The sequence below is a fragment of the Teleopsis dalmanni genome, chromosome X (assembly GCF_002237135.1).
Source record: "Teleopsis dalmanni isolate 2A chromosome X, ASM223713v2, whole genome shotgun sequence".
NCBI lineage: Eukaryota > Metazoa > Arthropoda > Insecta > Diptera > Diopsidae > Teleopsis > Teleopsis dalmanni.
Window position 1 is genome coordinate 10326594 of NC_051848.1, and position 15018 is coordinate 10341611.

Consider the following 15018-nt stretch of genomic DNA (forward strand, 5'->3'; position numbering starts at 1 on the left):
GTCACCTAACCACATTAACTAAAGTATCTCACCTCTCCTCGCCTCTTTTCATATCTTACCATTTACATATGACACTTTTGCATTCAACTATGTTATGCACTTATTGTAATTCGGATAGATTTATTTGTCGATAAGAAATGGTTTAGGGACGTTGAACCGCCAAATTTTGGTTGTCATTATTGTTCTTGTTGTATAAAAGCATGTATTGTGTAGTTGAATTATTATTATTATTAAATAAAGCTTTTTAGATATTTAAAAAAATGCTTTTCGTATTTATTTTTTATTAATAGATTAGTCATAGTTTGGAACGTAAACAATACATCATCACTTCAATTATGTGATATAACAAGCCAAGATATTATAAAGAAAAACAAAAATATTGGATAAACCGCCAATGGTTTTCGATTAGGTGGTTGACTATCACCCAGAAAAACATAAGATGCTAAAAATATGAAGTCATTCAAAAATAAATTTTAATGCATTGAAATCTTAACAAGTTTACCATATGTCGCCCAGCAAAAGCCAACAATAGTGGTGATCAATCGCAAGAAAAATAATAATTTCGTTTGCGTCGCTAATAGCATGACACGACACACGATTAGTGCGACCGCAACTGGTGTAAGGCAATAGCCCAAAACACAAACGGATTGAAAGAAAGAGCTATAATAGAGTCGATTCTCCACATTAAAATAAAACTAACTATTTATAAGACCACACTTACATGTTACCGCCTAATAATTTTGAGTTGATTGTAACTATTGCTGCTCCAATCCAAACTATAACAAATACCTGCGCAAATTCTGGGCCTCCATCATATAAGCTGTCTTCTGCTGATCCCTGCAAAATAGTTGCCATAAATGTGCAGAGAACTAAAGGACCCCAAAGATCCCCTGTAATGTTTAAAAGCGCAAAACACATATATAATAAAACTTCGTAACACAAGAATTATTACTCACAGTCTTTTAATAAAGTTGATTTTTCTTTTGGATATAATACGTGATAGAATTTTATCCCAACCGCACGCATGTCTCGCAACTGCAGATTAAATATTTGATTATAACAATCGTTTACTAAATGTGGCAAAGATACTAACTATGGTCTCCTTAATCGGTTCATCCAGTGTATTAAAATCAGGTTCTCCAGGTTTCGAAGATTGCTTATTAGCACCTGGTACGGACATATCACCTTCCAAGTCCAAATGTTGTGGTGTTGTTGGAATGTCTTCAAACATCTTACACAAAAGTAATTTAATACTGACAATACATAGATTATTTCAAATGACTATACCTCTAATTTACTGTCCATTCTGAATACTTTTCAAATAAATGTTAACTCATTTGCAACAAAAAGATATACAACGTATTTCTGAATTGTCTGTTTTGCAAAACTTTTTATTTATTTGGTTGATAACAATTTGACGTTTTGTTTCTTGTTTCGCACTTGACGTATACGTGTGATGACAACAGCGAACTATGCTAAATTGTGGAGGCATTGCAGTGATTACTGAATACTTCAAAAGTTTATGTAAACAAAATACTTTTCAAATTTTTTTAGCACGTAAACTATTTTCATCTCACACATATTGTCGTAAATTTACAATACGAGTGCGTGATATAAAATATATTGCATTGTTTCATTAAGTTCATTCATGATCTGTTGAAACTACATAGAACGCAGAAAGTACAAATAAAGAATTTGCAAACTATAAAAACCTAAACATAATTTTTTTATTCTTTCTGGATAAAATTAAAAACGAATGTTTAAATCAGCTGATTTTGTTTATTGATTCGCGGTAGACAAATCAGAATCAGCTGTTGATTTACCGAATAATGAACAATATTGTCTATTCGGAATCCAAAATTAATAATGCGCAAATTACAAGAGTAGAAAAATGGAAATACGCCATTTCTACACAAATAAAATTAACAATTAAATTATTTTACCCATGCCAAATTAAGAAGTTTTTAAATTTTAAATAGGTATTTTGGATAGGTTATAAACTATAATATATTATTTTGTAAAAAACCCATATGGTAAAATTCGTGCCTTTATTAAAATCCGCAATCGAAAAAGCTTTAACATATTGATTTTTTTGGTGGAGGTAAATATATGTTACCATTAGCATAATTAATTCAATAAAGTTTGATAAAGTTGTATATATAACATTAGCTTTAATTAAACTAAATGATGGTTATGTGTTTCTATAGTGTTTTTTATCAAAAGTTAAGCCGCAATATATATGATATTATAACTTTACAAGCTTTTCGATAGTGAAACGCGTTCGTACTCAGTTTATTTTGCATATATTCAATGTGAAAAAACACGATATAATATCTATTTTTTGAAACATATGATGCGTTTATTTGGCGCGCTCACTACAGTCTAGCAAAGCACAACAATAATAGTGAATTTTAAAATATTCTATTATGATAGCAGCCCTGCTTTCGTACCAGTCATGGTTTCATAATTAATTCGTTAAACAATTTAAAAAAAATGTAAAACCAAAAAACAACAATACTTTTGTGTAAAAAATTTATTATTTATTCAGTTTAGTAATAAACATATTGATTACATGGGCTGACTAATTTTATATTTTATAAATACATAATTTGATTAAAAAGAGATGAAACACTAAAATAAAAGATATTCTACATACATACGTTCATGTATGTATGAGCAATTGTCAGCTTGACGATTCATATGGTCTACATATAACCACAGATATCTGTCTTACTGAATTGGAACAATGAGTTCAAACTGATTATATTTAATTCTTCTTTTTCTCGTAGTTCGCTTGAATAGCCTTTAATAGCCAACCAACTTCTTCAACAGTTTTAATTTGATAATTGGCATAAGTTTTCAATGTTGGAAGTTCGGATACACGGAAAGTCTTGCCAATACCGAAAAGCATTTTGGTGGCATCCTCATCAGTAGTGTCATCACCGCAATATATGATCTTAAGATTCTTGGCCCAGTCAGCATCGAAATGTTTCTCCAAAATCATTTTAGCGCCCTCACCTAAAATTAAACAAAAAAAATATTATAATGTTAGCATAACTTTAAAGGCATAGAAACATTTATAAAATTCTTATTATTATATTTAATTATAGCTGCAAGAAAATATCCTATTAAAAAGCTCAACGTCGTGGAATCATTTACCGCTCAACTCTCAAGGATCTAATAAGCAACATCTTACGTTATCTATCGATACACTTTACATAAGTCAAGAGATGTAGTAGTAGTGGAAAACCGTCATAGAAAAAATTTTCCACGTCATGGAAAGCAGTATTGACCCAAGGAATGCTGCATATTTATAAAATAATACAGTATTTAAACTAGAGCCAAATGAACACTGTAAGCTTTTAATTCAGGCAACCATTTGGCATGAGTCGAGAAGATCAGTGGATATTTTATTCACGAATATACAAATCCATGCAAGAATATGTAAAATAATAATAGGACTTATTAGGTGAGAGAGTCTTATCGGTATACGTTAATTGAAATCTTTAAAAAAAACGTTTACATTAAATTTGCTTTTAACTTCAGTTATAACGGCAGTGATTATTTTGCTTAATAGAAAGTATTTTTTTTCATAGAGGTTTCGAACAATAGTGAATTGCAACAACAAAAATTTTTGTTTAATTATAATTGATTAAATTTTTAGGTAATCATAAATATATAAAATATTTGTTTTAATGTTATTAAAAAACGAGACATAAGAGCAAAATCTATTGAGGTAACTCTTTTTTAATATTATTAAACTAAGTATAAGCCATAATAATCGTGCCCAATTAGGGTTTTGAAATGATTCGATATTCTGGACCTTTAGTTTGGTTTAAAAAACAGTTTATTTACTTTTGTATGTTGGTTTAGTATTTGCAAAACTATTGGTTCGGTTGGTGGTTCTATTTAATTACAGTCTATGATACAAAAAAAAAAGTTATCTGGAGTATTCTAGAGTTCTGAGTTTTTTATTAGAATATAAAAATGATCTATATGATAAATACATAACGGCATAGAAGTAAAATTATTGTTTATTCGAAGTTTAATTCTTAAGCAACTTTAGGTATTGAGCAGTTAACAAGAAAATTCTACAGGTTCGGTGTTATGTAAAGTAAATCTAGATCTGGAAAACGGAAAATTCTTTTCAGAAAAAATTATATATGAAAATACCAGAATACAGGTAAATACTTGTATTTTGTAAAGCAGAAAGACGCATTTACCGGTAAAATACTTTGTGTTGATTGTTGTATGTCCTGGAGTTCTAGAACCTCAAGCCTACATACGTTTTTCAATTTAACATATTTTATTTTTCTCTTGAGCGTCCAGCTTTGAAATAAAAACAAATATTCATATTTGTTCAGAAATGTTTTTTAGATTCGCATGTTTTTTTTAATTAAATATTTTTGTTTAGTTTAGTTTATTTTTTGGATACAGAAGAGATACGACTCGGAGAACTAACGAACACAACAACGTTTAGAAGAGTCAGAATCTTCTTAATCAAAGCAGCTGTCATATCAACAAAGTTTCTATGTACTAAACGGGCCATTATTTTTATGTATAGTATATATATGCCACATATATATATATATATATATATGTACATATTAAAATTATATATATATAGGTATATAGGTGTGTGTTATAGACTTTTGAAAAGTAGAGTGAATATGCGAAATATTGTATTTTTACTTTGGCTTTCAGACGGCACCAATGTGGAAATCTTTTATGTTTTTAAATATTTTTAAATTTTTGGAAACTCAAAAACAAAAAGACCACTGTGGATTCTTGGCAGACATGCGCGTTTAAATGCTTTCTCAGTAATGAAAGAACCACTTTATGTTTATAGTATATATTCTTGTATTTATGGAGTTCATATATGTACATAAGTATACTTAAAAAAAATTATATATATATAATGTTACGTAACATTAGATAATTTGTTAACCTGCGGAATTATGGAAGATTCGAAACTATTGCCACTAGCGAGAAACCATATAAAAGTAGTTAGAATAATGGCATAACTTTATACATTAATTGTTAATATCAGAAAATGGATTTAGTTATGATTGTGACATAACACAATCGCGCCGATAAAATATATAATAGGTGTATTATTGTTTTAAAGGTGATTATGAAGATTATTATGTTGGAAGAATTTGCACTCCGACCTAGAGATCTATTGTTTTCAGTCTGCTACAAATTTTATAATATTACTGTGAGTGATCAAAGCTGCAACTACTTTGATCACTTACTTAATTCTAAAACTCCTGTATATAAAAATATATGTTATATATGATAGTTGCACCAACCAACAATATTTTAGTTCGAAACTTTAACTATGTCTGCTAATAGATTCATTTCACTGCCCATATAGAACAATTTCACTACAATGTCAATGTGATTAAAACAAACACTGTCAAATATATTTCTTTTCTTGGTATCCATCATTCATTATACTATATATTATACTAATTATACTAATTATACAACACTATATAAATTAGCATTTATTCTCAAATACTATACTGATTTTGTGGTGATTATCACAATGCTTGGTTCTTTATTTGTGCTTAAAACGACTTTGTGTGCAATCATAGAGTGTAATCATTTTTCGGAACTGATCACTTTATTATCTAAATATGTTACTTCCTTGTTTAGTAATCTGACTGATTTTATTATTATACATACCGATTATCTATTAGAACATCTATTTGAGCATTATTTCCGTCCAATATCTTAATATTTTAATAATATTAAGACATTCGCATGTATCTATTTATATACTAAACTGACTGTATCGTTACACAACCCAAAGAATAGTTAAATATTCTAGCAGTATTTGTTCTTCTTCAATATCGATTCAATGAAGACTTCCTTACATTACTTTCTTGCTTATATACCCTACTGACTTTATCATCATATAAGCCACTTATCTTTTTTAACAGTAAAATTCTTCTTCAATATCGATTCCATGAGAACTAAAAGCTTTGAAACAAATCTTTTTTCTAAGAATTTATTTATTAAAATTCTTCTTCAATATCGATTCCATGAGAACTAAAAGCTTTGAAATAAATCTTTTTTCTAAGAATTTATTTACTCAATATCCATTTCCATTAAATACAATACTTCTAGTTTTTTTATAGTATAATATTGTCCTCTATCTTGGAAATACGTTATTCCATTTCTTACATACGATACTGCTATTGTGATACATCAGTATCTTCAGTGTTATCTATTCCATTAATTCCTTCTTTATATACCACATTGATTTTATTTGAAATCATTTAGCTTATCTAATCGGATAGCATAATCCCTCTTCAATATCGATTTAATACAAATCCAGAACCCTCGCGTAGCTCTCTTTATTCATTTATCCCCTTCTTTGCATGTGGTAATTGTATTGCAATATTGTAATACAATTATATTGTGATATATGTATGTAAATCAGAATAGAGAATACTATATCTACCATGAACTTATGTGCATGGTACATGTGTTGCTCATGTACTGTATGCAAAGACATTAATTTTTATTTTTCGTGAAATTTTTACATTTTTAAATATTTAAATATTTTTATTTTGCAGTCCGTATATTCTTTTTGATGTGTTCTGTATTTTGCATTCGCTATTATTTTAATTTTTTAATTTTTTAATATTATTTTTATTATTTTTATTATTTGTTGTTATTGTTCTTTGTTGTTGTTCAGTTGTTTAGGCACGGTATGATCGCCTACACAAATATTTTTTTGATGATTTATTTCAATATTTTTACTCATAGATACACACTTTGCGACCGCGGCGATAATATTGTGTGAATGATTGAATTGCAAGTTTCTGATATAAAATTTATTTTTGAGAAAACGCTTTAAATTTATGTATTTTGTTTATTGTTTGAATTAAAATTTCTAGTCATCAAAAAATAAAATCTTTTACAAACGCAAATCCAATTTGTAATAGGTTAAGGCAGCTGTTTAGCTATTTAGCTGCCTTAGGTACGTACAATCTCGCAGTATATGCCATGAAGTATTTATTATACAAATAATTATACATAGATACTTATATGCTATATGTTATATATCTATATGTTATATATTATGCAAGATATTCGTGGGAGTACAAAATGATGCAAGTACAAGTGAATGAAAGTATGAACTCTTGATCTAGAGCACTTACCTTTGTCCCAGTTGACACGGGGTTTGCCCTCCAAAGCATAGGGTGTTTCAATTAGTTGAAAACCATGGCCTTGAATAAGTCCCTTAGCGGTTTCAATAAGTTTTCCCTTAAGCTTATCATTTACTCCCTTGTAATGATAAGTGACTGAGATTTTCTTGTCCTCAACCCAAGCACCGGAACACACAACCTTTACAAGAGAAAATGAAATTGTAAATAATACAGGATTTAAGTCATTCAGTATTAGAGAGATTGTAAATAACATTATATTAAGAATAGAATTATTATCTTATTGGGGTATGATGAATAAAATTGCAGTTGATCTAGAATTTGGCATTTAATTTTAAGAGAAATGTTTAATAATTTCTACTAAGTAACAATTTATTATCTAAGAGAAAAATCGAAAATAAACAATAATATAATTTATAATTGATTTGAGAATTTAATCATTTATTGTTGGAAAAATATTTAATAATTTAATAATTATAATAATTAAGAAACAAATTATTATCTAAAGGAAAACTTTTGAATAAAAAGCATGGATTTTTGAATGATTTAAGAATTGTATCATTTATTTTTAGGACGGAGAGATGTTTGATGTTTGATGTTTTAATAATTTATTACGAATCAAATTATTATCTTGAAAAAGATATAAAGATTAAATATATAAAGAATAAAATAGTAATTTTTTTTAGGTCATTTGTCATTTAGTATAAGAGGAATGTTCAATAATTTTCTAGTACATATCAAATTATTATCTAAGAGAAGGGTTAAGAGTAAAAAAGAGGAATTTGTAATTTGTAATATTAGAATCTTATTATGTACAATTAAAGCGATGTTTAATAATCTCTTAAGAATCAAATTATTATCTTAGAAAAGAATTAAAAATATGAAGAATAAATTTGTAATTAATTTAAGTAATAGAAGAATAAAATAATAATAGAATAATCAAATAATAAATAACTTTTTAATAACTATCAAAAATATGAACATTAAAATTATAATTAAATTTAGAGCTTTGTCATTCAGTTGTGTAGGGATACTTAATAATTGTCTAGTATGAATCAAATTATTATTTAAGCAACCAATATCTATAATGTGAAGAACGAAACTTACTGATTTTTGAACATTATCATTTATTATTGGATGAGTCCTTAACAATGTAATGATCCAGTCTAATATACAATCATATTATTTTCTTAGAGAAGAATCAAGTATAAGTATAATGAATTTGTAATTGATTCTAGAATTCTAGAATTTTGACATTCACAATTAGAGTGATTTATAATAATAGTAAAAATAAAAATATAATCATAAGGCGGGAAGCGTCAGCAATCAATTTTACATATTTTTATTGGAAACTGTGTACCGTCATCGTCAGCAGAATGAGTAAATATTTTCTTTCTTGTGTGATTATATAAAGTAAATAAGTATTCGATATTGAAATATCTTCGGTCTTATCTTTTGGCAACGAAAACTTTATGTATATAACTGTGTGTATATCAATTTGAAATTGTAAATTTTAAATTATGATTTTTCTTTTTTCAATTTGGATATATAGTCTGTTCACGTCATACTAAAGTTTTATATATGGTACTGTATCGGCTTAGCTACAATTTTGTAGTCGGACGTAATGTGCGTCACGAAGAGGAAAAACTATCATCAAGCGTTCATAATGTGTAGTTGATTATAGTTAATAATAATCTGTTATAATCTGTTTACTGTATAAGATCTAAGTGAGTCTTGTCTTTCGTTGGGCTGTCTGATACTAGAATATTAAACTTTTATACGGAAATACTTTTAACGAACCTTCTCTCTCAACTCAGCTACCAATTTATTATGTTTTTCCAATAATTCTTCTGGCATTTCGATTTTAAATTTCTTTCCAGATGGGTATTCAACTTCCAAACCATGGTTACCAGCGTATGTAACATTGGGGAATTTCAAATGATTTTTGATATCATTCAATTCACGACCCGAAAAAACACACATGAAAATTTTTTCGTTGGCAGCCAATTTTTTGATATTGATTTCAGTATCTTTTGGCATGGCTGACAATTCTTCGGTGAGTGGAGCAAGAGTACCATCATAATCCAGAAGTAAAGCAACTTGATCTGTGGCTGGATTTATGAAACTGAAACAAAATTAAAATTAATATACTTGTAAATTGATAATGTAAGTGATAAATGCAGAATAGTAAATATGCGGAAATTACTTACCCATCAAGGGCTTTAACAAAATCTTCTTCCTTCTTTAACAATGGAGCTTTCTTTTGTTCTGCCATTTTTTGTTTATCAAATTTTTAAAGCAAATAATAAAAGAAGTTTATTTTATATATATATATATGTATATATAATTGGTGAGACCCGCTTTTACTGGACGTGGCGTATACGCTCGCAGACTGTTATAATACTACTGACAAACAAGTTGGCATCGGATGTACCAATTTCATATGCTTTTCAGTTGCCAAGATAAACTAGCCATGCTGCACCGAACGTTGGTGGGCGCACACTCTCATCGCTCATTTCAATATTTTCTAAATATAAAATAAGCGGTACACTTGTTGGAGGATTACATAGGCTACAAAATGTTTCCACAAGCATTACTTTCTCTGTTCATTGGTGTGCGTGTGCAAGTGTGTGCTTGTTTGTGCATAGAATCAAAGAACCAACAAACTCTTCGAATCAAAGATATATGACCAATTTTTCAAAAAATGAATTTATGCTATTATAAATTTACTTTTTTCTCACTAAAACCGCCTAAAGTGCACGATAGCATAGCGAGAAAATAATGAAGAAACAGTAGCAACAAAGTCAATTTATGACGGCATTTTCTCCGAAAATTTTCCAATTTTATATGTATATTGTTCAGTTTTGAACTATGGCAAAATACTTTCTTCTAAGTTCCCCATAATAAACAAAATATGTTGCCTTTTCTCCTTTTTCATAATTTTATTTATTAACATTTACACACTATTAATTTTAACGTTTCAGAAGTCTATTTTTAATGAAGCCACAAATATAAACAACGACATGCATATAAATTTATATCTATGTATATACATTCATATATATATAAGTATATATATATTATACCATATATATACATATATATATATGTAAAATTTATAGTTGACTCGTATAAAAAATTAAAGTTTATAAATTTTAATTATCCACTTCAACAAATCAACAACAACTTCCTGTGATGGTAATATGAAATCTGCAGCTGTTTGAATACTGGGATCTGATGATATTCTAAATGTTTTTGCAACACATTTCAGAGCCTAAAAAAACGAAGTATTACTTTAAGTAATAAGTATGAGATTATGTAAATAGAATTTTACCTTCATTGCGTCTTCATCTGAAAAGTCATCGCCAGCATATATTACTTTAATATTCTTAGCCCAATTACTTCCATAACAATGTTCCAAAAGGAAGAGTGCCGCACTACCTACAATATAAAGATATAAACTGTACTCAATTTTCTTAAAAGGAATTCAATTTTCTTATTCATATATACAATATTAAATATTAATATACCTTTATTCCATTTAACTGGAGGTCTTCCTTCTAAACCATCATGAGCACTGGTCACTGTGTAACCGTATGATTCGATTATTTCTTTTGCTAATTGTCTTTGTTTTTCCTTTAGATTCGCTGGTGTATTTTTGAAATGATAAGTCAAAGAGACCCGTTTGTCCTCGATCCAAGCATTATTTATAGAGCATTTTTTATTCAATTCTTCTATTAGGTGTTTGTATACTTCTTGCGTTTCGATTGACAGTTCATAATCATGACGTGAACCATCTCGAGTTTGTATTTCAAGTCCATGGTTTCCTGCATAATCGATACTCCTATCCTTAAAATTAACTTTATTTTGTATGTCATCAACTAATCGTCCTGTAATGATGGCAAGACGAATTTTCTGACATTTAACGATTTTGTTGAGTAGATTCTGAACATCTTCACTAAGATTTGTATTCTTTGGATGATCAGCTATGGACGCCAAAGTACCATCATAATCGAAAAATAAAGCAAGTTGGCAGTCTGCATTAATAAAGCTACAGTAATGAGTTTAATTTGTAAATTATAGTTATCAGGCAAACTATACAGAAAAACTATCTGTCACATATATGGATAGGGAGAAGACAATGAGAGCAATACTGGAGCAGTACTAACACACAACAATAGAAAAATCTTTAGGTAACCTTTTTTAATTTCAAAATTATAAATTATAAGAATTCGGTAGATAGTGCCATTAAAACATTTTAAACAACTTTTTTTGTTGACGTAATGTAGCACTTGTATGATCAGCGGAGAATTGTGTGCTATATATTAATAGGTTAGTCCATTATTGCTCTCATAGTCTCATATAACTTAAACTGTATCATTAAACGCTTGTTAGTCTATCCGAACTGATGGCTGGTACTTTTTTGATGTATTTAGTTTAGACTAAGTTTCGTGAATCATAGATCATCATCAAATTTTGCTAGCGAGTTCATTAAAAAGCTGAAAAACACATAATAGACGTTATAACTATGAGATGGTGGTGGTATTGCCAATTTTACTTTAAATAAGGGCTACATTGATTGGGACATATAAGAATAGCAAAGAAAGCAAAATTCCAGAAATACGCAAAAGAGAAGATTCAAGCAGTAGATAAATTGACGGAATTAATGCGTTATTAACCGGAAAATTGTGGAATTAGGTTCTTAATTAAACTATATGATTATATAATGGCGATGACGATGTTTATAATAGATGATTATGAATGAGATGAGGATAATAAGATGATAATGATGAAAACAATAACAATGATGAAAGGAAGATTAAGATGATAATGTGAATGATAATTATGGCGATACTCACATTACTGATGAAAATAGTAATATTGATAATGATGATAATGATGGTAATGATGATGAAATAGTTATGTTTTTACATTTTATTTGATATCTTCAGTAGCAACCTTATAAATTGATACAAAGATAATTGTAAATGATAATTATGGCGATACTGACGTTAATGATGAAAATAGTAATATTGATAATGATGATAATGATGGTAATGATGATGAAATAGTTATGTTTTTATATTGAATTTGATATGTTCAGTAGCAACCTTATAAATTGATACAAAGATAATTGTATCGCTTCATACAATCAATTACTTCCGCCCACTCCGATCAATACAACTGTAAAAAATAGATAAACGGGAAAATTGATACTATTAAAAGGATTAATTTTATTAAGGTGATTAGGATTATATGATTAGTTATCCGACATTATTTTCTTTACGTACCAACTTACAAGCTTACACATGTCATTTATTCTCAGTAGGACTTACTATACACACTAAATAGTTTAAAAAGGTAAATCAATTATGCAATCAATTCGTCGAATTTGCTTTAGCTTTCTAATACAAGTGATGTACTAAAGAGACACTGTCTTAGGGATGGGTACGTCGACAGGATATGTGTCTATTGCAATATTGAATATCAAACCTGTAATTTAGAGGAGGAAAAGCAAAATACCACTTATCTGTTCATAGGGCATTCATAGCCCACTACTCGCCAGTAAACCATTATTTTCTTGGAATGTTTATTTCCTCAAATGTCTTTCCGATAGATGCAATAGATATTTTCACTTAATTAAAACAGAATATTGATTTCCTAGTTTAAAGTATAAAATGAAGTATTTCTTACGTCAGTTAGAATAAAATAATATGTCTTTTAGTACCAACAAAGAGGTGTTGTTCATTATTCTGGTCAGAATTAGAAGCGGCCTTTGTGGTTCAAACTCTCTCTAAATTAATTCAATTATTTATTTTCATATGAACTGCGAAGTAGTTTTCAAAAATTCCCCTTAAATAAATATTTGTGTACGCTTCTGTTTATTAGATACATCTCTCATCAAATTGATAATCTTGATAATCATATATTATGATATGTTTTTCAAAAATAATATAATATATGAATAACCAAAGAATAAATAACACCTTTAACATGTTATAATTCTTGAAGTCCAACATCGTAACAATGACTCATTGCTCAATGACATGTTTATAACTCTATTATTTTAATAAGTGTCGCCTATTCAATAAGTAAATTTAGAAAAAACTTAGGTGCTAATTAAGAGAACCAACAACGTTAACTTATGTAGTCCCTTCCTAATCCATGTATTGCTCTTGTAATTTCTCTCATGTTGTTTGCTTTGCAGAACCTTGAAGGCTACAAAAACAAAAATAATAATAATAATGTTTGTTTCTTTTACAGGATTGTGGTTGTTATAGCTCGCTTTATAGGTCCGTTGAGTAGGTTCCAAGAGCGGCTGGACACTAGCTCGTCTTAAATTATTAAACTACATATAGTCTGATACTTTCTGATACTGGTACTTTTTTCAATTTGTAATACCCAGGAAGAAGGTTACATCGATTTTATAGTTGATTTTTGCAGAGTGTTATAAATAAGTTGTGTATAGCGTTTAGTGTTACAATTCTAGATATTAATACCTATTCCACAATCACAGTATGTTGTATATCTTATAGAACTTCTTTTTATATTGCGTTATACATACATATAATTAACAATACTAAATTGATACTATGTGAAGAATATAATAGTTATATGTAAGACAAAAAAAAACTTCCGGCACGTTTGAAAAAACTATTTTTTTAATAATTAGTTAAAAAATTTGTTATAAAAAACCCAAAGTAGAAATTATTAATTCATTAGATGCATTGGTTTGGTTATGTCAGCATTTATAGAAAATTTTTGGCAAATCTTAAATAATTGATCTCATAATGATGAGCTTGGCACGAATCTAACATAGCAAAATCTACAAAAACTAAATACATTGAATGTACATTAAAAGCAGAAGTGGCCGGCTTTAAGTCCTGCAACCACTCGTCTAACTCAACAACCAATCGCCAACAGCAATAACGGCCGCAGGTCTCTTCAGGCTATAACGGCAATAATATATGAATTCTGCTACTACAGCAGCTGAAGTACCACAGAAGCTTGTAGTGAGACGATTGGTCGTTGATGTTGACAAGTGTTTACAGTACGTAGTGTCAGTTGACTTTGCAATTATTCGAATATAGTTTCTATATACTGCAGTATCCACTAGTCTGTCCTGTGTTAAATGAAGGAATGCAACTTTAATCACGCACAGCACAGCAATTACTTAATATTTTTCGTTTAACATTTTTTTTAATTGCAATTGCTGGGAAGAATAAAATTTACTTACGTTGGTAGTTTCAATTCAAAATCTTGTTGGCAACTAATAATTGGCAAAGTGTGTGTTGCTCTTGGAACACTGCCTCCACTTCTATCGCTCAATGTACCTTCATAGCGACGAACCACTATTTGTGGGCATACATGTTCAATTTTCAGAATTTTACTAGCAATTAAACGCAATGAATTTTTAGTTCTAATTGTGCTCCATATTCTTTGGTTCATCCTTTCTTTTATTTAATATATTTTCTTTTCGTTTGCCACAAACTTTTTATTTAATGTTACACAATAAAAGAGCATCAAATCGAACGGGAAATTATCATTGAACTGAAAACAACAATCAAATGTGTTTGTTATTGTTGTGCTTGTAGAATTGTAGAGTTGCCAGGCTGCGAATTTATTAAACAAAATTTAAAAATGTTAAAGCACTGCGCCGAATATGTGACACCGCATATAAAAGATCCTTCATTTTTTACGTGTTGAATAGCTGACTAATAAAAAGTTTTGAAATAAATTAAAAATTATATGTCCAAACCATTAAAATTTTATTGAAAAATAATAAATAAATTTAAAAATATTAAATTCTCTTGTTGGCTTATACCACAGGCAGGTA

At 28.8% G+C, this 15018-nt stretch overlaps 3 protein-coding genes across 3 annotated transcripts; all 3 read right to left on the reverse strand.

Moving 5' to 3' along the window:
* Nucleotides 1-264: 264 nt before the first annotated feature.
* LOC119687298 (protein YIPF6) lies at nt 265-1471 on the reverse strand. Its single transcript, XM_038101555.1, has 6 exons — nt 1288-1471; nt 1094-1231; nt 957-1035; nt 722-890; nt 503-660; nt 265-442 (listed from the first exon to the last, which is right to left on the reverse strand). The coding sequence occupies exons 1-6, from the start codon at nt 1303-1305 to the stop codon at nt 330-332; spliced, it is 675 nt and encodes a 224-aa protein (XP_037957483.1). The 5' UTR covers nt 1306-1471; the 3' UTR covers nt 265-329.
* A 1047-nt stretch (nt 1472-2518) lies between these two features.
* Nucleotides 2519-9654, reverse strand: LOC119689540 (probable trehalose-phosphate phosphatase D). The gene is made up of 4 exons (XM_038104389.1): nt 9392-9654; nt 8982-9306; nt 7176-7362; nt 2519-3018 (listed from the first exon to the last, which is right to left on the reverse strand). Exons 1-4 carry the CDS (start codon nt 9454-9456, stop codon nt 2768-2770), a joined length of 828 nt encoding a protein of 275 aa, XP_037960317.1. The 5' UTR covers nt 9457-9654; the 3' UTR covers nt 2519-2767.
* Nucleotides 9655-10294: 640 nt separating this feature from the next.
* On the reverse strand, nt 10295-14869 carry LOC119689909 (probable trehalose-phosphate phosphatase C). Its single transcript, XM_038104842.1, has 4 exons — nt 14419-14869; nt 10712-11232; nt 10516-10622; nt 10295-10455 (listed from the first exon to the last, which is right to left on the reverse strand). The coding sequence occupies exons 1-4, from the start codon at nt 14628-14630 to the stop codon at nt 10321-10323; spliced, it is 975 nt and encodes a 324-aa protein (XP_037960770.1). The 5' UTR covers nt 14631-14869; the 3' UTR covers nt 10295-10320.
* Nucleotides 14870-15018: the final 149 nt, after the last annotated feature.